At 33.1% G+C, this 24,377-nt stretch overlaps 1 protein-coding gene across 1 annotated transcript in view; it reads right to left on the reverse strand.

The window, feature by feature from the left end:
- Positions 1–24,377, reverse strand: part of LOC134726382 (prominin-1-like) — a 62,688-nt gene that overhangs the window by 28,379 nt on the left and 9,932 nt on the right. Inside the window, exons 2-17 of the mRNA XM_063590781.1 lie at positions 20,034–20,101; positions 14,312–14,390; positions 13,674–13,747; positions 13,303–13,356; positions 12,883–12,969; positions 12,362–12,448; positions 11,840–11,926; positions 11,063–11,271; positions 9,143–9,278; positions 7,907–7,973; positions 6,700–6,783; positions 4,603–4,787; positions 3,847–3,915; positions 3,122–3,185; positions 1,665–1,744; positions 770–840 (exon numbers count right to left, since the gene is read on the reverse strand). Coding sequence (XP_063446851.1) covers positions 770–840; positions 1,665–1,744; positions 3,122–3,185; positions 3,847–3,915; positions 4,603–4,787; positions 6,700–6,783; positions 7,907–7,973; positions 9,143–9,278; positions 11,063–11,271; positions 11,840–11,926; positions 12,362–12,448; positions 12,883–12,969; positions 13,303–13,356; positions 13,674–13,747; positions 14,312–14,390; positions 20,034–20,101 — 1,501 coding nt within the window. The remainder of the gene's footprint in view (positions 1–769; positions 841–1,664; positions 1,745–3,121; positions 3,186–3,846; positions 3,916–4,602; positions 4,788–6,699; positions 6,784–7,906; positions 7,974–9,142; positions 9,279–11,062; positions 11,272–11,839; positions 11,927–12,361; positions 12,449–12,882; positions 12,970–13,302; positions 13,357–13,673; positions 13,748–14,311; positions 14,391–20,033; positions 20,102–24,377) is intronic.

Here is a 24,377-nt window from a genome sequence, read left to right on the forward strand (position 1 = left end):
ACGCCACACATTTTTTAAACTAGATACCCCAATGATGATTGTGGCCAAGTTTGGTTTAGTTTGGCCTGGTAGTTTCAGAGGAGAAGATTTTTGTAAAAGTTAACGACGACGGATGACGACAACGATGGACGACAGACGATGGACACCAAGTGATGAGAAAAGCTCACTTGGCCCTTTGGGCCAGGTGAGCTAAAAAGGGAAACAAAATTTAAGCAATATTTCTATTTGTAAAGGGCATAACTCTGGAACTGTTTAAGTGACATCACCGAAATTCAAACTTTATCTGTATTTTCAGGTAATAAGTAATGTGATTTTTTTTTATAACATTTGGTTGAGGCAAAATTAAATTAGAGAACAGTAACTATTTCAGCAATTTTTCAACTTGTAAAGGGGCATAACTCTAGAATAGTTAAAGTGATGCTAATGGAATTCAAACTTGATCAGTGTTTTGTGGTAATAAAATTGTGTGTAAGTTTCATTACATTTGGTTGAGGCAAACTAAAGTTAAAGAATGAAAACCAATTTTGGGACAAACAAACAGACATACAGATTTATCGATGGACAGCCTATCCATTGGGGTGTAAAAAGAATGTTAACATGAAATATTTCTTTTTGGAACAGTTTTGCTAGATCATTAGAAACATTTTAAGTGCAGATTAAATTAAAAATCTAATATGAGGAATTTATATTTAATTTCAAACAGAGCAGTTAAATAATTACTTTGAAGAGTTGGCTACCACAAAATAAAAACAGAAATGTTCATACTTACACATAATCACCATATTGCTTTATAGACTCATTTGCATCATTAAGTCCATCAGTCAAGTTCAGATTTTTTGTCTGAAAATATAATTAAGTACCGGTATTTTAAACATTAATTATAGGTTGCCAGAATTTTTATTTACTGAAAGCTAAAAGTGAACTCATAATTTTAAGACCTATCATATAAGTGCAAATTCTACAAGTAAACTGTTGTTCATCTTTGAATAAAGGAGTAAGTTCGGTAAGGGCCATATCTTGTCCCCATTATAAAATTGAATGGTACAAGATAGAATATTTTTTAAGTTGTCTTAAAGACATGTGAGAAAGAAAAATAGAACTATTTTTGTCAAAGTTTTATACTAAAGAGTTGATTTCTACATCAAAAATAGGTCAAAGTAAGGCATTTTGACAAAATTTGAAAAAATTGGCGCGATTTCTACCAAATGTAGGACCAGGAAACATTTAGTGCAGGTGTCAACAAATTAAATATTCTAATAAAACATGCAAAATGTCAATACAAACATTGTGTTCAAAGATCTGTTTTGTTGACGTATGCACACTGTGTTTCCTGTTCAATAATCATTGCAAAATTTACCAATTTGTAGATTTTTCGTGGAAAACAATAATGAGAACTGTTTTTGACTTAATCAGCAGAACGCAGGAATTAAAATTTCAACAAAAAGCCTCATTTCCTATCTAGTCAATTAGCTATGATTCATTGTGATATTGGTCAATAAATCCTAATTTGAAATTTAAGGTAAAAAAGAGGGTCATTTTAGGGCCTTATCGAACCTACTCCTTTAAGTTCTACAGTTTTACAGAGCAGCATTTTAAGTTCTATAAAAAGTGGTTACATATAGTTGGATAACAGTAAATTGTAGGAATTATGCTATAACTCTTACTATGTTTTTCAAGGTATCTCTTATGCTAGGAATTTCCTTTAATATATCATCTCTTGTTTGATTTGTCTTTTTTTCTGCATCTGAAGAAAAAAGGAATATAATTGAAATTGTCAAGTAAATAAAATTTTAATGAATGTGTAGACAGTCATTTTCAAGTTGAAGTACTGTAGAACAGTGAACTTACATAAAAATAACTTCTACCATGCTAGATAACTAAATCTTTTAAAAGTGCACCCTCAGTTATACTATTATCAATTTGGAGAAAAGGACAATTCCCGTAATTGGACCTTTAATAAGAGATCCCTTTTAGTTGTCTCCTTTATGAGGGACATTAATTTTTATTTACAATGGAGAGCTAGCAGAGAGGGCAAATTACTCTGTGTGTTATGTGAGTATTCTTGAAGGGTTTCAGAACTTTTAATTTTGTTAAGCTAAATACTTTTGACATCAGAAATTTTAGTTTATGAAAAATTAGTTAAACCACACATACATCACTTTCAATTCATCATACTGTCCATTGGCAAAAGCCAATTTTGTCCAGTATGGAACTAGTTTATGATTGACAAAGTAATTTGTTTAAAGTGTGTAATAACAGAATCAAATCAGTAATTGGCAAATGGACTATTGAAAAGAAAAAATTTTCCATAAAGAAGGAGGAATGATAAGGTCACGTTTGCAGACTTACAGTTTAAAAATCAGTATGGTATTTTCAAATCTACCAAATTAGAACCTTTAGATGTCCATATTATAAGTCATGTTATCAGACTTCAGTATTTCATTTCTTTTTACTTTGTCTTTCACCTTTGTATATGGGTTTCAAACTTAATGCCTTTAATGCAAAATTGTCACAATTATCATTATTTTAAAAGACTGTATAGATTTACTAGGATTTTTTTCAAACTCAGGGGCCAAAAAATATTATACCTCCTCATCTGAAGATTAATTTTTCAGTTGGTACTTTCTAACATTTACATAATATGCAGAAATAGTCATTAAATGAGATTAATTAAAAAATACTGATGCAATAAAATAATTGTTCAGTCATAACATTTTCATAAATTATGAAAAGGTACAGCATATAAACAATTGCTCTGGTGAATTCAAGACAAAGTTGAGATATTTCATCTTCAAATTTTGGAATATACAAAAACAATTAAACATCCTTTTGGTGAATAATATGCATAATAAAAAAGTAACAGGTTGAAATTGGAATTCTAAACATGTATGAAGTCTTAATTTAATCAATCAATAGTTAATTCACTTTTTATCATGTAAAGGTTCTTCAATTGTTTTGTGTTAAGTTTTGTCAGATTCAAAAATTCAACAAAATATCATGGAAATAATGCAGTTATATCTGTCAGATCTGTAACCTATTAGTTTCTATTGACAGTTGATGCTCTCAATCAACCAGTTCAAATATTATAGCATTTTGAGTCATATCCATTCTAAATACAAACCAGTTATAGTTCCTGACAACTCTGTCTGAATTGTATCCTTTACACCATTAAATTGTTCCCTTGCCTGAAAAACAAAAATGTAGATTTGATCACTTACAGATAAATTTTGTTTTCTAAATAATGAAAAAATTGAAACAGAGATCTGTCTCAGCTTTTTTGAAATCTTCAAAGTCATTAGAACATGGCTCTAGGAAAAGGGGGTGGGGGTGTTATGTTTTGATTATCCTATACTACCCCCATCTACTTCTGATTTTGTAATATTAAATAACTTCAAATTCAGAATATGAAAATCTTCTTGACAAGGTTTGAAATTGTTCATTGTTTCATTTTCACAATAACAATGGAAAAGATTTTATTTCAGATAGCTGGGAAAATGTGTTAATAAGTCCCAATATAAGGGTGGATTTTTTTTGGGCAAATAGCAATATATCAATTAGTGGTTTCTAAAACCCAGCCAGACATCTGTTCCTAAATTAGTGTGTTGAGATCCCCCTCCTCCTTGTTTGAGGATTGGCTCATGTACCAAACAAACAATAAGACAATCATACATACAAATTAACTTCCACAATAACACATTCCCATTTGCATCAAATCTTCTCAATTAATAGAGGACACCAATTGAATTAGCATTCATACCTCACAACAGCAGAACAACAACAAAATATATAGACAAAAATATTTACACTTTATTTAATTCCACAAATTAAAGGTTAACAAGAACTTACCTCACCAGCCTTCTTAGAAATATCTGTTACAGCTTGTACTATAGCACCAATACTTCCTAAATCATCCAGCTAAAAAAAAATTGTATTACAATGTATCAAACAGGTGCTTCTCAGGGTACAGCTTTATAAGACTGCAGAGGTTGAACCCTGAACAAATGGGGCAAGTATGGACACAACATTCAAGCTTGATAGAGCTCTGTGTTTGGATTCTGATCAAATTTTTGACATCATTTTTTTCTAATAAACACCTCAAGGAATTTCCATTACCAGGAGTTGGATAATATTTGATTATCATTTGAAGAGTTTAAAATTATGGATTTCCATGGAAACACCTATTAAAGATTTTAATAATAGCCATGCCATGATTCCAGAGACAGCATAGTGGTCTTGTAGTTACATGTTCGCCTGGCGTGTTGGAGGTGTAACCATAGTTGGTATTTTCTGCTTCTCTGTAATGCATGCAGTATTAAGGAGTGCAAGCAAAGACTAGATGGCACAGAATCAGAATAATGTGTCCATGTTAGAAGACATGACTGCTTGTGCCTGTATAGCTGACTGTAAGGAATGGGTTTTCCTCATTGTTAAAGGATGTACAGTGAGTCAGTGACCTATAGTTGTTTAAATCAATGTGATTTGGACTTATGGAAATTTGTTTCCCTTGCAATGTTTCTACATCTCATTATTTTATATGCATGGAAAAATTACCACAAAAATGTACAATATTAATATGATGTACAATTTTTAAATAAAAATTACCTGTGAGAAATCTGTTGCCAAATTCAGACCATCTGTGTTTATAGGACACTGAGGGTTTCCATTGCAAATTGCTGTGATATTATTTTTCACATCAGTTAGTTTCGTTGTAGTATTTGTTCCTAAATCCTTCAGGGATGTCACTTCTTTAGTGACAACAGTAAGACTTTCAGCCGATATGTTAGCATCTAAAAATATATTTGAATTAATTACTGTATGTTCAATTTTTTTTTCATGGGTTCCAATTTCATAAATTGAGGTGGAATTGTAATTTCATGAATATCTGATGACTTGATTTTGAAAAAGTCTGTATCAAGCATATAGAACAGTTTTTGCTCATTAAAAACATAAATTCTTGATTTAGCTGTAACCCTTATGAACAAGAGTCTATAAAAAGCCTGTGTCGCTCACCTTGGTCTATGTGCATATTAAACAAATGACACAGATGGATTCATGACAAAATTGTGTTTTTGGTGATGGTGATGTGTTCGTAGATATTGGCCCACACCAGTGATGCCATATTACTTTACTGAACACGCTTGCTATTAACAATATATCTATCTATAATACACTTTGCCTGAAAGTTACAGAGAAAAACATTTTGTAAAAATTTATGAAAATTGTTACATTTTACCTCTATGTTCTATTTTTAGCAATGGTGGCCATCTGGGTTGGCAGGCCTGGTCATCAGACACATTTTTGAACTAAATACCCCAATGATGATTTTGGCAAAGTTTAGATAAATTTGCCCCAGTAGTTTCAGGAGAAGGTATTTCTAAAAGATTACTAAGATTTGCAAAAAATGGTTAAAAATTGACTATAAAGGGCAATAAAGCCTTAAGGGGTCAACTCATCATTTTGGTCATGTTGACTTATTTGTAAATCTTACTTCGATGAACATTATTGCTGTTTACAGTTTATATAATATTCAAGATAATAACCAACCAGGTGCTCCGCAGGGCACAGCTTTACACGACCCAAATGGTTGAACACTGAACAGTTGGGGCTAATTTGGTCACAATATTCAAGCTTGATCCTGTCTGAATTTGGAATGTGATCAAATTTAGACATAATATAGGTTTTTGTCAGAAAATTATAAATGTGGTCAAAGATCTAACAAATCTATTGCACAATACTTTGCAATTGAAGATTTTTTCTTGAAACTTTTGAAAAATTTTGAAAAAAAAGGAAGCCCTTTAAAAAATGGTTACCCCCCCCCCCCCCTTATTTTTTTAAAACCCCCTTAGAGCAATAATCCTTAAACTCAATCCCATGCTTTCCATTGCAGTATTGAACCTTTCAGAGAGATCCATACACTTAAACACAAGTAATTGTCATGATTGTTTGGAAACTAGAAACATGCTTCTTTTTGGCCCTTTTTTGGCCCCTAATTCCTACATATTTTGGGCAATTAACCCAAAACTTAATCCCAGCCTCCCCTTTGATATATGGTACACTGTGATTCAATTTCAGAGAGATCCATACAATTACACATAAGTTATTGTCTTGAAACTAGAAAAATGCATGTTTTGACACCTTTTTGGCCCTTCATTCTTAAACTTTGGCCCCCTAACCCCTAAAATGAATCCAAACCTTCTACTTGTGGTTTTAAACATTGCAGTATGATTTCAGAGCAATTGAAATACTTCTATACAATTCATTATCCGGAAACTAGAAAAATGCTTGTTATGGGCCCTTTTAGGCCCCTAATTCCTAATTGGTTGGGACCATCACCCCCAAAATCAATCCCAACCTTCCTTTTGTGGTATTGAACCTATTGAAAAAATTTCATGAAGATCTATTCACTTAAACTAAAGTTGTTATCCGGTGACCAATGTGTCTTCGGAAGATGAAGACGCAGACACAGAAGACGACATCATACCATTATACGATCCCAAAATTTTTTCATATAAAAACAGCAAAATTTCCTTAAAATTACCAATTCAGGGGCAGCAACCTAACAATGGTCGTCTAACTCATCTGAAAAATATTTGGATTCTGTTGGATTGTAGAGAAGAATTTTACTAGCCTGAAACCATTTTCACAAATCTACGTCATAGGATTTGTGGTAAAGCATAAAACATGCACAGGTCAACTTACTTTCTCCTAAACTCTCTACCTGGTTCAAAAGTTCTGTTGCATTAATGGAATTCTGTATATCTTGTACAGTTTGCTCAGATGCGCCTGAAAAAAGTTTTAAAATATTTATATCAATTAGGTAACCTTTTCCCATAAAAATCTAAAGCTTATCTTTATATGTTTTGCTGTTGCACTTTAGTATGTAACTTCTGAATAGTATTCATACTTATGTTTTATAGTTAGCTTTTTATTCCATCACAGTGAAATAAAACTACTTAGTTAGCTGTCAGATAACTGTGAGAACTCTCAGATCTATTCCTTGTGTCTTTTTGTGTCGGGATGTATAAGTACCTGGCCATGGCCACTTGCAATTTTGTCCATCTGATGAGTAAAAGCCTTTTTCAACTGATTTTTATAATTTCATTCTTATGTTGTACTGTTATACCACTGTCCCAGGTTAGGGGGAGGGTTGGGATCCCGCTAACATGTTTAACCCTGCCACATTATTTATGTATGTGCCTGTCCCAAGTCAGGAGCCTGTAATTCAGTGGTTGTCGTTTGTTAATGTGTTACATATTTGTTTTTCGTTCATTTTTTTATATAAATAAGGCCATTAGTTTTCTTGTTTGAATTGTTTTACATTATCTTATCGGGCCCTTTTAGTTTTAAAGCTGACAATGCAGTATGGGTTTTGCTCATTGTTGAAGGCCATATGGTGACCTATAGTCGTTAATGTCTGTGTCATTTTGGTCTCTTGTGAACAGTTGTCTTATTGGCAATCATACCACATCTTCTTTTTTATATTAATAGCAGTTTAGTATAAATAGAATTAAAGGATGTTGTTATTTGCTGATGATGGTCCATTAGTATTTCTTGTTTTTATATAGATTAGACCGTTGTTTTTTTGTTTGAATGGTTTTACACTTGTCATTTTGAGACCTTTATAGTTTGCTGTTCAGTGAGCCAAGGCTCTATTATTGATTAATTTTTACACATTTTGATTTGGATGGAGAGTTGTCTCATTGGCACTCATACCTCATCTTCTTAATCCCATAGATATTATAAGAAGTTCTTATGATATCTATGGGATAAATAGATTGTTCAAATTTTTTTTATGCCAGAGATCTTAGGTAAATCTGTGTAACTCATCTATAAAAACAATTGCATATAATTGTAAAGAAGAGAATTCTCATGAGCAATGATACTAGAATCTGAAATAATAAATTACCTTTAATTATCTTTAATAGTTCTTTAACTGTGTCTATAACAGTTTTTTCAGATGATTGTACAATTTCCTGAAATTATTAGAAATTGAATTAATTAACAACTATTATTCCAATCTAATTAAAATTAAATCTCAGCAGCCACCAAGCATTAAAAAATCAGCGAGTGAGTGATTTAATTCTAATTAGATTGCTATTATTCTGTTCGGAGATTTACAACTACATACATATATCTATGAAATAAATTGATTTGTCGAGCGCAGATTGATAGGACCGCAGAGGTCCAACCCTGAACAGTTGGGGCAAGTGGTTATCAAAAGTACCAGGGTTATAGTTTAGAATGCCAGATGTGTACATAAGACTCACCAGTGAAGCTCATATCATAATAGTTATAAAGCAAAACAAGTACAAAGTTGAAGAGCATTGAGGATCCAAAATTCCAAAAAGTTGTGCCAAATACGGCTAAGGTAATCTATTCCTGGGAAAAGAAAATCCTTAGTTTTTTCAAAAATTCAAAGTTTTGTAAGAAGGAAATTTATAAAAATGACCACATAATTGATTTTCAAGAGCTGCCTACTGGGCTGGTGATACCCTCAGGGACGAAATTTCCACCAGCACTGGCATAGACCCAGTGGTGTAAATAGTTATAAAAAGTACCAGGATTATAATTTAGAACGCCAGACCTCGTTTCATCTACATAAAACTCATCAGTGACGCTCATATAAAATAATAGACATAATATTTTCACTTAATACAGGCCTGAATTTGAATTGTTATTAAATATTTGACACATTATAGGTTTTTGACACGGAATAACTGTGGACAAGGAATTTGAATTGGTTATGTGAGTTCAAAATACTATGCTGTTGCTCCCTCCACTAATTTTTTTTAGGTTTTCTCGTCTTCTATGAACCTTACATTCATTATAAGTGAAATTTTGGTACAGATTGATTAAGGCATAAAAAAATTATCATGATAGATGAGACATATTCTGTGTTACAGATAGCCGGACTAAATTTTTGTTCAGATAACACATGTGTATGATTTACACAGTTCTAACCAAAAATAGTATCAGAATATTAATCAAAGAAGTCATTTGAAACAATGTAATAGAATAAATTTCAATGCATATCAACAACTTAAGATTTTCTGGTAGTGTTTTTCAAGATAAATGGGCAAGAAAATTGTTGTGAACACTTACTATGTATTTTAAAATATTTCGAACTGTTCCCCATACTTACATTGGCAGTTTCTCCAGCAAAGTCTACCAAACCATCCAGAGATGACTTCACCTGTCCGATTGGTCCCTGGTCATTGACATTTTCTAACTTGGAATGTAGGATTTCATTGGATATCACAGAAAATATAGCACCAACTCTGAAAATAGACAATTATTTTATTCATATGATAGAATAAGCTTCAGAAATAATACCAGTACTTAAGGTGGTACCCAACACCTTGACTAAAATTAATTTGGCTCGTTTAATTTTCATAAAATTTTGACAAAGTATATATAGAATACCCCATTTGTTATAAGACTTCAGAACCTCAGTTAAAAATCAAGTTTACCATACATACTGGAGGCTTGTTCATTGTTGCATGTATTCAGACTGATAGATTTATTTCAAGTTGTGTTATTGGTCTGCTGTCTGATTGTCATTGGTGGAACATTGTACAATGCCATATATCCACGTCCTTTGGTTTCTGGCAGATGTATTTCTCAATGGCAATCATACCACATCACCTTATCTAAATATAGCCTCATCATTTTATTCAAATTCCAATTTTTAGGTTGCTGTAGAAAGACTGTTGTATTTCAACAATTAATGTATGAACCATTAAGTAAAGTCAAGGTTTAAATTCTGTCTTGAATGTTTATTCAAAATAAGAAATAGAGGATACAGAAGCGAGAAATTGATATGCCTATTGTCATTTAGGCTTCTTCATTATTTCCTTTACCTGAAATTTACCTTACGTTTCAGATGCGAAATAAGACCTGTGAAACAGTTTATTACCAATGGTATCAGTTTCATCAACTGTTAATAATCTATATATGAAACAATATATCAAAAACATCTTTTTTACCTTTTTAAGATAAAATACTGAAATTGATATGAACATTTTACACAGGTAGACTATTTTGACCTGATTCTTTTTTCAAAAAAATGTCACACACCCACAAAACAATAACAAGTTCGATTTGATACCATACAAATTACTTGTTTACAAACTGGTTACAGATGGTTTTTATTGGGATGTAAGGAGTTTAATGATTTCTTATAAGCAAACGATGAAACAGTGATGACTGCTTGATTTACCTTGTTTATATATCCATTAAAAAAAAAGAGAAATAATCAATGCAAATTTATATTACATTTTTTCACTGGTGCTTCAGAGGACACAAACAGTTTTACATGTATTTATTTCATTTGTCAGTTTTGAGAAAATGATGAATTCTACTTAAATTTTGACACAGATCCCCTTATTTTTCTGGTTCAATTTTCTGATTTTTGACATCAGTAGGCCCCCTTTTATTTTTTTTGGTTAGTAATTCCCTTTTTGAAAATTCTGAATCAGCCACTGGATGAACAGTGTTGTCTTAGTTTGATAGTATACATGGTCAAGAGTTATGAACAAAATGTACAAAGAATATTACAGTTTCAAGCACAGAAGTGATCTTATTATTCTGAATCAGATGACCTCCAATAATTTTATTTTTTTCTATGTAGATACTAATGTACAAATTCAAACTAGTTATAAATAGTAACTTAATGTTTGAAATAATTTTTTCCATACAAATACTAGGAAATTGTAACCACAAAATTAAAGAAGTCAAGGAAAAATAATTTTAAAAATAATCATTTTGTAGGAAGTCTGAAAAAACTAATTGAATAACAGAAAATACTAAGGCTCATAATTAAGATAACCTTGGTCATAAAACTTAACTCAGTAATTGAGTATCGAAGGTGCGCTTGAAACACCAAATCCAGTATTTTGATTGGTTGATACCTGAGAATTTTAATCATGTTATCAAACTTTTATGACCACAAGGCTTAATTATTTTGAATTATGATTTTCAGAATTTTGATTGAAAATCAAATAATCTTAAAGAACACTCTCATTCAAATGACATATATCATATACCAGTGGCATATACTTACAAAATTAACACAGTAAATATAAACAAAAAGGATCCAAATGTAACTCTTTTACACTTGGCATTCTTAGGATCTTCTTTGGACGAGGCTTTCCCACACTTCTTACAACAACAGTAGCAACAACATGTGATACAACCAGCCAATGGCATACATAATACAAACAGTAGTCCTATCACTACACAGGCAGCAAAGCCTCCAAACACTGCCACCAACTGAAAATAAAAAGTAAAATATCACTATATAGGCACTCAACATGTGATACAACCAGCCAATGGCATACATAATACAAACAATAGTCCTATCACTACACAGGCAGTACAAGTCCTCCAAATACTGCCACCAACTGTAAATAAAAAGTAAAATATCACTATATAGGCACTCAACATGTGATACAACCAGCCAATGGCATACATAATACAAACAATAGTCCTATCACTACACAGGCAGTACAAGTCCTCCAAATACTGCCACCAACTGAAAATAAAAAGTAAAATATCACTATATAGGCACTCAACATGTGATACAACCAGCCAATGGCATACATAATACAAACAATAGTCCTATCACTACACATGCAGCAAACCCTCCAAACACTACCACCAACTGAAAACAGAAATAACAGGTTAAATATCACTACACAGGCAGTAAGCCCTCCAAACACTGCTACCAACTAAAAATAAAAAGGTAAAATATCACTATATAGGCACTCAACAGGTGATACAACCAGCCAATGGCATACATAATACAAACAATAGTCCTATCACTACACATGCAGCAAACCCTCCAAACACTACCACCAACTGAAAACAGAAATAACAGGTTAAATATCACTACACAGGCAGTAAGCCCTCCAAACACTGCCACCAACTGAAAATAAAAAGTAAAATATCACTATATAGGCACTCAACAGGTGATACAACCAGCCAATGGCATACATAATACAAACAATAGTCCTATCACTACACAGGCAGCAAACCCTCCAAACACTACCACCAACTGAAAATAAAAAGTAAAATATCACTATATAGGCACTCAACAGGTGATACAACCAGCCAATGGCATACATAATACAAACAATAGTCCTATCACTACACATGCAGCAAACCCTCCAAACACTACCACCAACTGAAAACAGAAATAACAGGTTAAATATCACTACACAGGCAGTAAGCCCTCCAAACACTGCTACCAACTAAAAATAAAAAGGTAAAATATCACTATATAGGCACTCAACAGGTGATACAACCAGCCAATGGCATACATAATACAAACAATAGTCCTATCACTACACATGCAGCAAACCCTCCAAACACTACCACCAACTGAAAACAGAAATAACAGGTTAAATATCACTACACAGGCAGTAAGCCCTCCAAACACTGCCACCAACTGAAAATAAAAAGTAAAATATCACTATATAGGCACTCAACAGGTGATACAACCAGCCAATGGCATACATAATACAAACAATAGTCCTATCACTACACAGGCAGCAAACCCTCCAAACACTACCACCAACTGAAAATAAAAAGTAAAATATCACTATATAGGCACTCAACAGGTGATACAACCAGCCAATGGCATACATAATACAAACAATAGTCCTATCACTACACATGCAGCAAACCCTCCAAACACTACCACCAACTGAAAACAGAAATAACAGGTTAAATATCACTACACAGGCAGTAAGCCCTCCAAACACTGCCACCAACTGAAAATAAAAAGTAAAATATCACTATATAGGCACTCAACAGGTGATACAACCAGCCAATGGCATACATAATACAAACAATAGTCCTATCACTACACATGCAGCAAACCCTCCAAACACTACCACCAACTGAAAACAGAAATAACAGGTTAAATATCACTACACAGGCAGTAAGCCCTCCAAACACTGCCACCAACTGAAAATAAAAAGTAAAATATCACTATATAGGCACTCAACAGGTGATACAACCAGCCAATGGCATACATAATACAAACAATAGTCCTATCACTACACAGGCAGCAAACCCTCCAAACACTACCACCAACTGAAAATAAAAAGTAAAATATCACTATATAGGCACTCAACAGGTGATACAACCAGCCAATGGCATACATAATACAAACAATAGTCCTATCACTACACAGGCAGTACAAGTCCTCCAAACACTGCCACCAACTGTAAATAAAAAGTAATATCACTATATAGGCACTCAACAGGTGATACAACCAGCCAATGGCATACATAATACAAACAATAGTCCTATCACTACACAAGCAGCAAACCCTCCAAATACTGCCACCAACTGTAAATAAAAAGTAAAATATCACAATATAGGCACTCAACAGGTGATACAACCAGCCAATGGCATACATAATACAAACAATAGTCCTATCACTACACAGGCAGCAAACCCTCCAAATACTGCCACCAACTGAAAATAAAAAGTCAAATATCACTGTATAGGCACTCAACATATTATACAACCAGCCAATGGCATACATAATACAAACAATAGTCCTATCACTACACAGGCAGTACAAGTCCTCCAAACACTGCCACCAACTGAAAATAAAAAGTCAAATATCACTATATAGGCACTCAACATGTGATACAACCCACCAATGGCATACATAATACAAACAATAGTCCTATCACTACACAGGCAGTACAAGTCCTCCAAATACTGCCACCAACTGAAAATAAAAAGTAATATCACTATATAGGCACTCAACATGTGATACAACCAGCCAATGGCATACATAATACAAACAATAGTCCTATCACTACACAGGCAGTACAAGTCCTCCAAATACTGCCACCAACTGTAAATAAAAAGTAATATCACTATATAGGCACTCAACATGTGATACAACCAGCCAATGGCATACATAATACAAACAGTAGTCCTATCACTACACAGGCTGCAAACCCTCCAAACACTGCCACCAACTGAAAATAAAAAGTCAAATATCACTATATAGGCTCTCAACATGTGATACAACCAGCCAATGGCATACATAATACAAACAATAGTCCTATCACTACACAGGCAGCAAAGCCTCCAAACACTGCCACCAACTGAAAATAAAAAGTCAAATATCACTATATAGGCACTCAACATATGATACAACCAGCCAATGGCATACATAATACAAACAATAGTCCTATCACTACACAGGCAGCAAACCCTCCAAACACTGCCACCAACTGAAAATAAAAAGTAAAATATCACTATATAGGCACTCAACAGGTGATACAACCAGCCAATGGCATACATAATACAAACAATAGTCCTATCACTACACAGGCAGCAAACCCTCCAAACACTGCCACCAACTGAAAATAAAAAGTAAAATATCACTATATAGGCACTCAACAGGTGATACAACCAGCCAATGGCATACATAATACAAACAATAGTCCTATCACTACACAGGCAGCAAAGCCTCCAAACACTGCCACCAACTGAAAATAAAAAGTCAAATATCACTATATAGGCACTCAACAGGTGATACAACCAGCCAATGGCATACATAATACAAACAATAGTCCTATCACTACACAGGCAGCAAACCCTCCAAACACTACCACCAACTGAAAATAAAAAGTAAAATATCACTATATAGGCACTCAACAGGTGATACAACCAGCCAATGGCATACATAATACAAACAATAGTCCTATCACTACACAGGCAGTACAAGTCCTCCAAACACTGCCACCAACTGTAAATAAAAAGTAATATCACTATATAGGCACTCAACAGGTGATACAACCAGCCAATGGCATACATAATACAAACAATAGTCCTATCACTACACAAGCAGCAAACCCTCCAAATACTGCCACCAACTGTAAATAAAAAGTAAAATATCACAATATAGGCACTCAACAGGTGATACAACCAGCCAATGGCATACATAATACAAACAATAGTCCTATCACTACACAGGCAGCAAACCCTCCAAATACTGCCACCAACTGAAAATAAAAAGTCAAATATCACTGTATAGGCACTCAACATATTATACAACCAGCCAATGGCATACATAATACAAACAATAGTCCTATCACTACACAGGCAGTACAAGTCCTCCAAACACTGCCACCAACTGAAAATAAAAAGTCAAATATCACTATATAGGCACTCAACATGTGATACAACCCACCAATGGCATACATAATACAAACAATAGTCCTATCACTACACAGGCAGTACAAGTCCTCCAAATACTGCCACCAACTGAAAATAAAAAGTAATATCACTATATAGGCACTCAACATGTGATACAACCAGCCAATGGCATACATAATACAAACAATAGTCCTATCACTACACAGGCAGTACAAGTCCTCCAAATACTGCCACCAACTGTAAATAAAAAGTAATATCACTATATAGGCACTCAACATGTGATACAACCAGCCAATGGCATACATAATACAAACAGTAGTCCTATCACTACACAGGCTGCAAACCCTCCAAACACTGCCACCAACTGAAAATAAAAAGTCAAATATCACTATATAGGCTCTCAACATGTGATACAACCAGCCAATGGCATACATAATACAAACAATAGTCCTATCACTACACAGACAGCAAAGCCTCCAAACACTGCCACCAACTGAAAATAAAAAGTAAAATATCACTATATAGGCACTCAACATATGATACAACCAGCCAATGGCATACATAATACAAACAATAGTCCTATCACTACACAGGCAGCAAACCCTCCAAATACTGCTACCAACTGAAAATAAAAAGTCAAATATCACTGTATAGGCACTCAACATATTATACAACCAGCCAATGGCATACATAATACAAACAATATTCCTATCACTACACAGGCTGCAAACCCTCCAAATACTGCCACCAACTGAAAATAGAAAGTCAAATATCACTGTATAGGCACTCAACATATTATACAACCAGCCAATGGCATACATAATACAAACAATAGTCCTATCACTACACAGGCAGCAAACCCTCCAAATACTGCCACCAACTGAAAATAAAAAGTAAAATATCACTATATAGGCACTCAACATGTGATACAACCAGCCAATGGCATACATAGTACAAACAATAGTCCTATCACTACACAGGCAGTACAAGTCCTCCAAACACTGCCACCAACTGAAAATAAAAAGTCAAATATCACTATATAGGCACTCAACATGTGATACAACCCACCAATGGCATACATAATACAAACAATAGTCCTATCACTACACAGGCAGTACAAGTCCTCCAAACACTGCCACCAACTGAAAATAAAAAGTCAAATATCACTATATAGGCTCTCAACATGTGATACAACCCACCAATGGCATACATAATACAAACAATAGTCCTATCACTACACAGGCAGTACAAGTCCTCCAAACACTGCCACCAACTGAAAATAAAAAGTAAAATATCACTATATAGGCACTCAACATGTGATACAACCCACCAATGGCATACATAATACAAACAATAGTCCTATCACTACACAGGCAGCAAACCCTCCAAATACTGCCACCAACTGAAAATAAAAAGTCAAATATCACTATATAGGCACTCAACATGTGATACAACCAGCTAATGGCATACATAATACAAACAATAGTCCTATCACTACACAGGCAGTACAAGTCCTCCAAACACTGCCACCAACTGAAAATAAAAAGTCAAATATCACTATATAGGCACTCAACATGTGATACAACCCACCAATGGCATACATAATACAAACAATAGTCCTATCACTACACAGGCAGTACAAGTCCTCCAAACACTGCCACCAACTGAAAATAAAAAGTCAAATATCACTATATAGGCTCTCAACATGTGATACAACCCACCAATGGCATACATAATACAAACAATAGTCCTATCACTACACAGGCAGTACAAGTCCTCCAAACACTGCCACCAACTGAAAATAAAAAGTAAAATATCACTATATAGGCACTCAACATGTGATACAACCCACCAATGGCATACATAATACAAACAATAGTCCTATCACTACACAGGCAGTACAAGTCCTCCAAATACTGCCACCAACTGAAAATAAAAAGTAATATCACTATATAGGCACTCAACATGTGATACAACCAGCCAATGGCATACATAATACAAACAATAGTCCTATCACTACACAGGCAGTACAAGTCCTCCAAATACTGCCACCAACTGAAAATAAAAAGTCAAATATCACTATATAGGCACTCAACATGTGATACAACCCACCAATGGCATACATAATACAAACAATAGTCCTATCACTACACAGGCAGCAAAGCCTCCAAACACTGCCACCAACTGAAAATAAAAAGTCAAATATCACTATATAGGCACTCAACATATGATACAACCAGCCAATGGCATACATAATACAAACAATAGTCCTATCACTACACAGGCAGCAAACCCTCCAAATAGTTATCAATAGTACCAGGATTATAATTTTTTACACTGCCACCAACTGTAAATAAAAATAAAAATATCACTATATAGGCACTCATCATGTGATACGACCAGCCAATGGCATACATAAAACAAACAATAGTCCTATCACTACACAGGCAGTACAAGCCCTCCAAACACTGCTACCAACTGAAAATAAAAAGTAAATATCAATATATAGGCACTCAACATGTGATACAACCAGCCAATGGCATTCATAATACAAACAATAGTCCTTATCACTGCACAGGCAGTAAGCCCTCAAAACACTACCACCAACTGAAAATAAAAAGTAAAATATCAATATATAGGCACTCAACATGTGATACAACCAGCCAATGGCATTCATAATACAAACAATAGTCCTTATCACTGCATAGGCAGTAAGCCCTCAAAACACTGCTACCAACTGAAAATAAAATTAATAAGAGTAAATTATCACTACACAGGCAGCAAACCATCCAAATACTGCTACCAACTGAAAATAAAAATATCAAATAACAGAGTCAAATATCACTACACAGGCTGGCAACAAACCTTCAAAATAATAATCCTACCAGACATGTATAAAAGTATGCCTACTCTTAATTTAAATATCATGAAATTTATACATAAATGGTGAAGTATAATGACAATAATAAAATCTTTTTATCTGAAACTGTAGGAGGTAATAGCTTGACAAATCATGTACTCTTTTGAGGTTGTGCAACCAACAGACAGGGGTAAAACCATATGGTCACACATTCAGAGGAGGATTTCAAGGGGGCAGTGGGCCCTGGCATACACACACCTTTTGTGGGCATTTTTTTTGGTTATATATATATAGGGAATCACTGAAGCATAACGAGAGCAGCCCCTCTAAGGCAGTCAGTAGGCCCCCACTTAATGAAAATTTCTTGATCCACCACTGACATTTTATTTACAATTTACAGATACACCTCAACATGTTCAAACTCAAAACAATCTTTTAACTATAAATATGCATTACTGTTCCTTGATCTAAATTAAAATTTGTAGATAATTACTTATAAATCAATTAAATATGATGCAACATATGTATGCAATGATAAAGAATTGACAAAATAAAAGCATTTCAAATTTAAAATGTTTGTTTAATCAATAAAACAAATTATGTTTTTACTGAATAGAAAAGTTTAGAAAACATATGCTTTAGTTTGGAAAAACTTTGATTAATCAGTCTGCACAGGAAACTTTTTCATCTACTAGTCCAGAAACTAAATATCTAAATTTGTCCCTATATGACTATATAAAATTTTGAAAGTTTTCACTAGTCCAAATAAATATTTGCTAGTTTGTGGTATCCGACTAGTGGCTAACCGTGCAGTCTTTGATTTAAACATTCATAAAATTGTTGAAATAAATTGTAAATAATTGTTTTTGTCAATTAAGAATTGCATCTTATGAACATTGTCTTTTTTTTCTTTTTTTTTTATCATAATCTATGTTTAGTTATGTTAAGAAGTATAACTAATTTTGAAATATGTAATATTAAAAGTGTTGCTAACTTTTTTGTACTCAGTATACTATGTCTTACATGTATTATCCATAAAATAATAAATCATGATTTATCTTAGTACATTTAACTAGGGAAATCAATAGGCTGCTATTTAACTTTATGTAAGCTTTCATGTCAGATTATTCTATTTACAACAAAACAATACATCTTGTACCTGGTCAGTATCATGTAAATTTAATCAAAAGTCATATACAGTGTTACCTGTGCTATCCAACACACTGGAGGACCAGAAAAAATGGCGGATAAAGCAGGGTGTATGAATACTCAGGTTTTTTTCTCTGCAAGGATAGGTATATATTGGGACCAGAAAAATGTGTCAATTAAAGCAGTATTTTGGGATAATCAGGTGTCCTATAATAAATACACTGCATTTCTAAAATAAAAAGGAAATATTTAATCAAATTTCTGTAGATGAAACAGCTTTATTATAAAGGCAACCTTATAGTATCCCTTAATTTAGAGTCAATCTTTGTTGCCATTTTCCACCAAAGGTCAGTGGTTCTCTCCAGAGTTCTAGCCCACTCGACCAATAAAAATGGAATATAGTGTACTGAATGTGGTGTTAAACACACAATTTCAATCAATCAATCAGTATAAGTTTATATGTGTTGATATCATCTTTCCTCGTAATGCCTTATCGTTATACTAGGATTCATGATTATTTGTGGGATACATGAATGATGAATCCATGGTATTCTATAAGATCCACCAATGGTTAAGTTGTTGCCAGAATTATTGAATGGAGATGCAATATAATTTCAGATTGGTTACAGAGAAGCCTCTGAGACTCTTTTCAGCATTTAAAAGATACTAACAGGCTAGTCATAGAGTGAATCAGACATTTAGATGAGGAAACAAGAGCACCAAACTCTTCTCTACAAAAGAGGGTACAATCACAACCATCACTTCCCCTCTTGAATGATGGAATATTCTTGCTAATGATGGATTTCAGAATCCATAAGTATATAACACAACTTACATCTCTCCATCTACCACTAAGTTCACCATAATCTCCACTTTTTATTATGGCTTCAACATCAGTAAATGCTGAAAAAATAAGTAAGAGAATTGATTACTATCTTATACATGTTATAAGTAAGAGAATTGATTACTATTTTATACATGTTATAAGTAAGAGAATTGATTACTATCTTATACATGTTATAAGTAAGAGAATCGATTACTGTCTTATACATGTTATAAGTATGAGAATTGATTACTATCTTATACATGTTATAAGTAAGCGAATTGATTACTATCTTATACATTTTATAAGTATGAGAATTGATTACTATCTTATACATGTTATAAGTAAGAGAATCATTACTATCTTATACATGTTATAAGTAAGAGAATCGATTACTATCTTATACATGTTATAAGTAAGAGAATTGATTACTATTTTATACATGTTATAAGTAGGAGAATTGATTACTATCTTATACATGCTATAAGTAAGAGAATAGATTACTAACTCTCCACATCCACCTGAATAGTGACTAAAGTTTTAACAAATAGTATATCAACTTGCTTTCCTATATTCTTATTACATAAACTGTATACACAGAGCTTTTTGTAATCTTGATAGCAAAATGCAGATGTAAAATAATACATGTAAACAATATGCAAAACATCTAAAGGCAATGAACCATGACTGAAGATGCTGGGCCAAATAACCTGCATGGAAATGAGAAATGCTGATGCTTTTAAAACTGCATACTTATAATACCATTGACTTATCATATTAGTATTATATTAGTGGTTTCTTTTTAACGCCTTAACACAATCTTTAACTTGCAAAAATATGCAAAATCTTTTATGTCAATGAACCATGAAGATAGGATTGGGCCATATAATTTCCATGAACATGAGACTTGAAAATTATTATAAAATTGTATACCAAGTTTAATTGGCTTAACTAACTAGTTCATCACCAAATCATGAAAGACTGAGGGCCAAATAATGTCTGTGGAAATGAAAGGTGTCTATGCTTGTACCTCTGCACAACAAAAACCATTGACATTAGTGGTTCCCCATAAACTGACCTCACCACAAACTAAAATTTAAACTACCCGTAAACAAAAGTTTCTAATTAGTAAATTAGAAAATTTCACTTGTTTTCTAATCCTAATAAAACTTTCATATTGTAATGTTTATGTTTTTAACTTTAATTTAAAAAAAAATGAATAAAATATCATGTTACGCTAGTTTCTAAGTCAAAAGACAATGATTCAGAGTTCGCGAAATCTTTTTTTCCCTGTTAGTCATTAAAGAAAATCTGCTGGTCCTCACTATTAATTCTATTGAAAAATACTAAAATTGTGCCAGTCCTATGCAAAATTTTGGTGGTAAAATCGTGAGGACCGCCACTTTTCGCGAACTCTGCAATGATTGAGGGATTTTATGTAGATATGATTCCTAAGTTTTCAACTGAGGTACCACAAAGAGGAATTAGGCAACATTAAGGAAGAAATCAATGATTAATAAAAATTCAAAACCCAAAAATAATCTTTATCTGAACTCAAAAATAAACCTCCTTTTGGAGTTTCAAAACTTCTTTGTTTAGTACTGACACAACTAGCTTTATATAGTCAACAATTCTTAAAATAGTTAACCCCATTTGAATTTGAAACAAGTATATACCAATGATTGACATTATATTTCATAAAACTATTTGTACCATACAATGCCAGTATGTTAAATCACGAAGTGCTTCAATTTTTCCAACAGGAAAAGATCATTTAATTTTTTTGACAATTTCTGAGTTTTTATTTTGACTTCCTCTTTAAACATTCAGATTTGGTAAATTTCCATGTATTCATACTAAAATTACAAATAAAACATTCTAAATGCAGGATGTTGTCAATACAGTCATTGACCCAAAAATATTGTAACATAAAAAATTACACTTTATATTATGATGCATTACCGGTACATAAAATATTGCACAAAAAACGTTAAAAAATTCAAGTCATAGACTGTTGTTTGTTTTAAAGTAATGTTTGTGTATAGATAGGACGGTCTCCATGGGTTTTACAGAAGAGTGGATAATTTATTGAACCTTTAGAAAAAGGTACCAAAAAATATATAAGATAGAGTACTGGAGAAAATTAGTTAAAAAAATTAGAAAAAGAAAATAAAGAAAATTAATTAGTGGGCAAAACGTTTATAGAATCGAGAAAAATTACCTAAAATATTTCAGAATCCAGAAACGAAGGACCCTCAGATAGAAACCACTGTAGATGATATATTTTAACATGTAACAACAAAAAACCTATCTCTAATGTTATATGTTCTAATTTAACATCAATCACGTTGTTACACTTGTATCTCTACATCAATCAGAACACATGTAGGTGTTAAGGTCTACATCTTTTTGTCAAATATAACATCTTAGGTAAATAGGTGCTCCGGGTGATATATGTTGAAAAATCTGATAAAACAACCTCTGTAAATAGGTGCTCCGAATGAGAATGATTTACGCTGAAAAAAATGTCCATTCATATAGCACACTGTTATCCTTGAATGAAACACAAAATGGTTTTTTAACACTTCATCATTTGAACCACACTTAAAAACCTCAAAGTCCTATACAAATATAAAATTTCGAAACACATGGGCTAGATACAACTGTGAAAAAGTTACTGGTATGGAATATACATAAAAACAAGTCAGCTAAATTATATGAATGACTTGTTGTGCCTAGGCTGAAACAGTCATTTTAATATAATTAAGAAAAAAAACAGGACATCGTAAGTGCCAGTCTTTGTAAGAATCAGGCAATTTAGGTAAAAATTAAAACATGATTAGAAAAAAAGCACAGAGCTTATCATGCTATTTAATACTAACCATCATCCTGAGTTAAAAAGTATTAGTCTTTTGTTTGTGTGTGTCTGTTAATATCAAATAATTTGGTTAGAAAATTGGTTAGAATGATAGCAAATTACAGAGTTATCTCCCCTTATATGTTAATTTCTATTGCATTTCAACCAAATTGTATCAATTACTAGAACAGAAAATGGACATGAATGTTATTTTTGTGCATAACTATATATTATGAACTGAAATCAATGTCAAGTTGGGTGGTTTTTTTTTTGTCATGTTTTCACCACTCAGAGGTGGATTTAGGGGGGGGGCCGGGGCCCCCCGGCCCCCCCTTTTTGGGAAAAAATTTGGTTGCTTGTATAGGGAATCACTGAAGCGTGACTGAACCGGGCCCCCTCTTAGGTCAGTCAGTGGGCCCCCACTTATGAAAATTTCTGGATCTGCCACTGCCACTGCCTGATTCTTAGGCAGACTGGCACTTAATAAAGTTAACAAAAAAAAAGTTTATGCCATGTTTTTGACCTGACCATTTACCTGAAACAGCCATACATTTTTGGGGGCATATAATTGGAACATTCAACGTATCAATGTGTCCAATAGATCAAGTGAAACATATTCTTAACTTTCAAATATGAATAACATTAAGTATATTACTTTACAAACTAATTGGCACTCATACCACATCTTCCTATATCTATTTTTTTAAGTTGCTATATATAATTAGTTTTATCTAAGGATAGGTCAACACAAGTTCACTTCTCACCAAGTATAAGTAGCTGAATGAACAAGTGGATAAATACTTGACTAAGAAAGTAAATATGTTAAAATAAAAAAATATTGAATACTGGTAATTATTAGAAAAAGTCATGATTCATAGTCTAGTGTAAATATATTATTGTTGGAGCCATGGCCCACAGTTCCTGGGCTAGTCCCCAAAATAGGTTTTTGGATTGCTTTGACTTAAATGAATATAAAACAGAGACTATCTATTTTTGCACTTTTCAATCAGATCTTGCACATAGGAAAAAAGAGAGAAAACTTAGCATTTATACCTTCTTTTTATTTGTCAAAATCTTGAACAAATCTTTATGAAGGGAACTATGCTTGGTTGAGAATAAAAGAAGCCATGATAAACAGCACATAAGAGCCCTCTTATTGGACAAAGCCCTTCTTTTCTAAGATTTAAGAGATAGAGATAGACTACTCCATATTCTGAATTTGTTTTATTTGTTTTTCATCAATTTCAAATTTGAGACAGTCTGGACTATAATTATATATCAACACTTTTGTTTTATCATTCAAATCAAGTATCTGATTACCACTTCACATACTTTAAATATCTTATCTATTGCAATGCAGTCCCCTGAATCGGATGTCCATTTCAAATTATCTGTTGTAAACAATCAGAAACTTACATCCTCAATGAACTGAAAGTGCCAAGTGAGAAATGGTTTATATAGATTGGTGTATGTGAACCAATAAAATGGCCTTCTGGTGC

Source organism: Mytilus trossulus, chromosome 7, assembly GCF_036588685.1.
Source record: "Mytilus trossulus isolate FHL-02 chromosome 7, PNRI_Mtr1.1.1.hap1, whole genome shotgun sequence".
Taxonomy (NCBI): Eukaryota; Metazoa; Mollusca; class Bivalvia; order Mytilida; family Mytilidae; genus Mytilus; species Mytilus trossulus.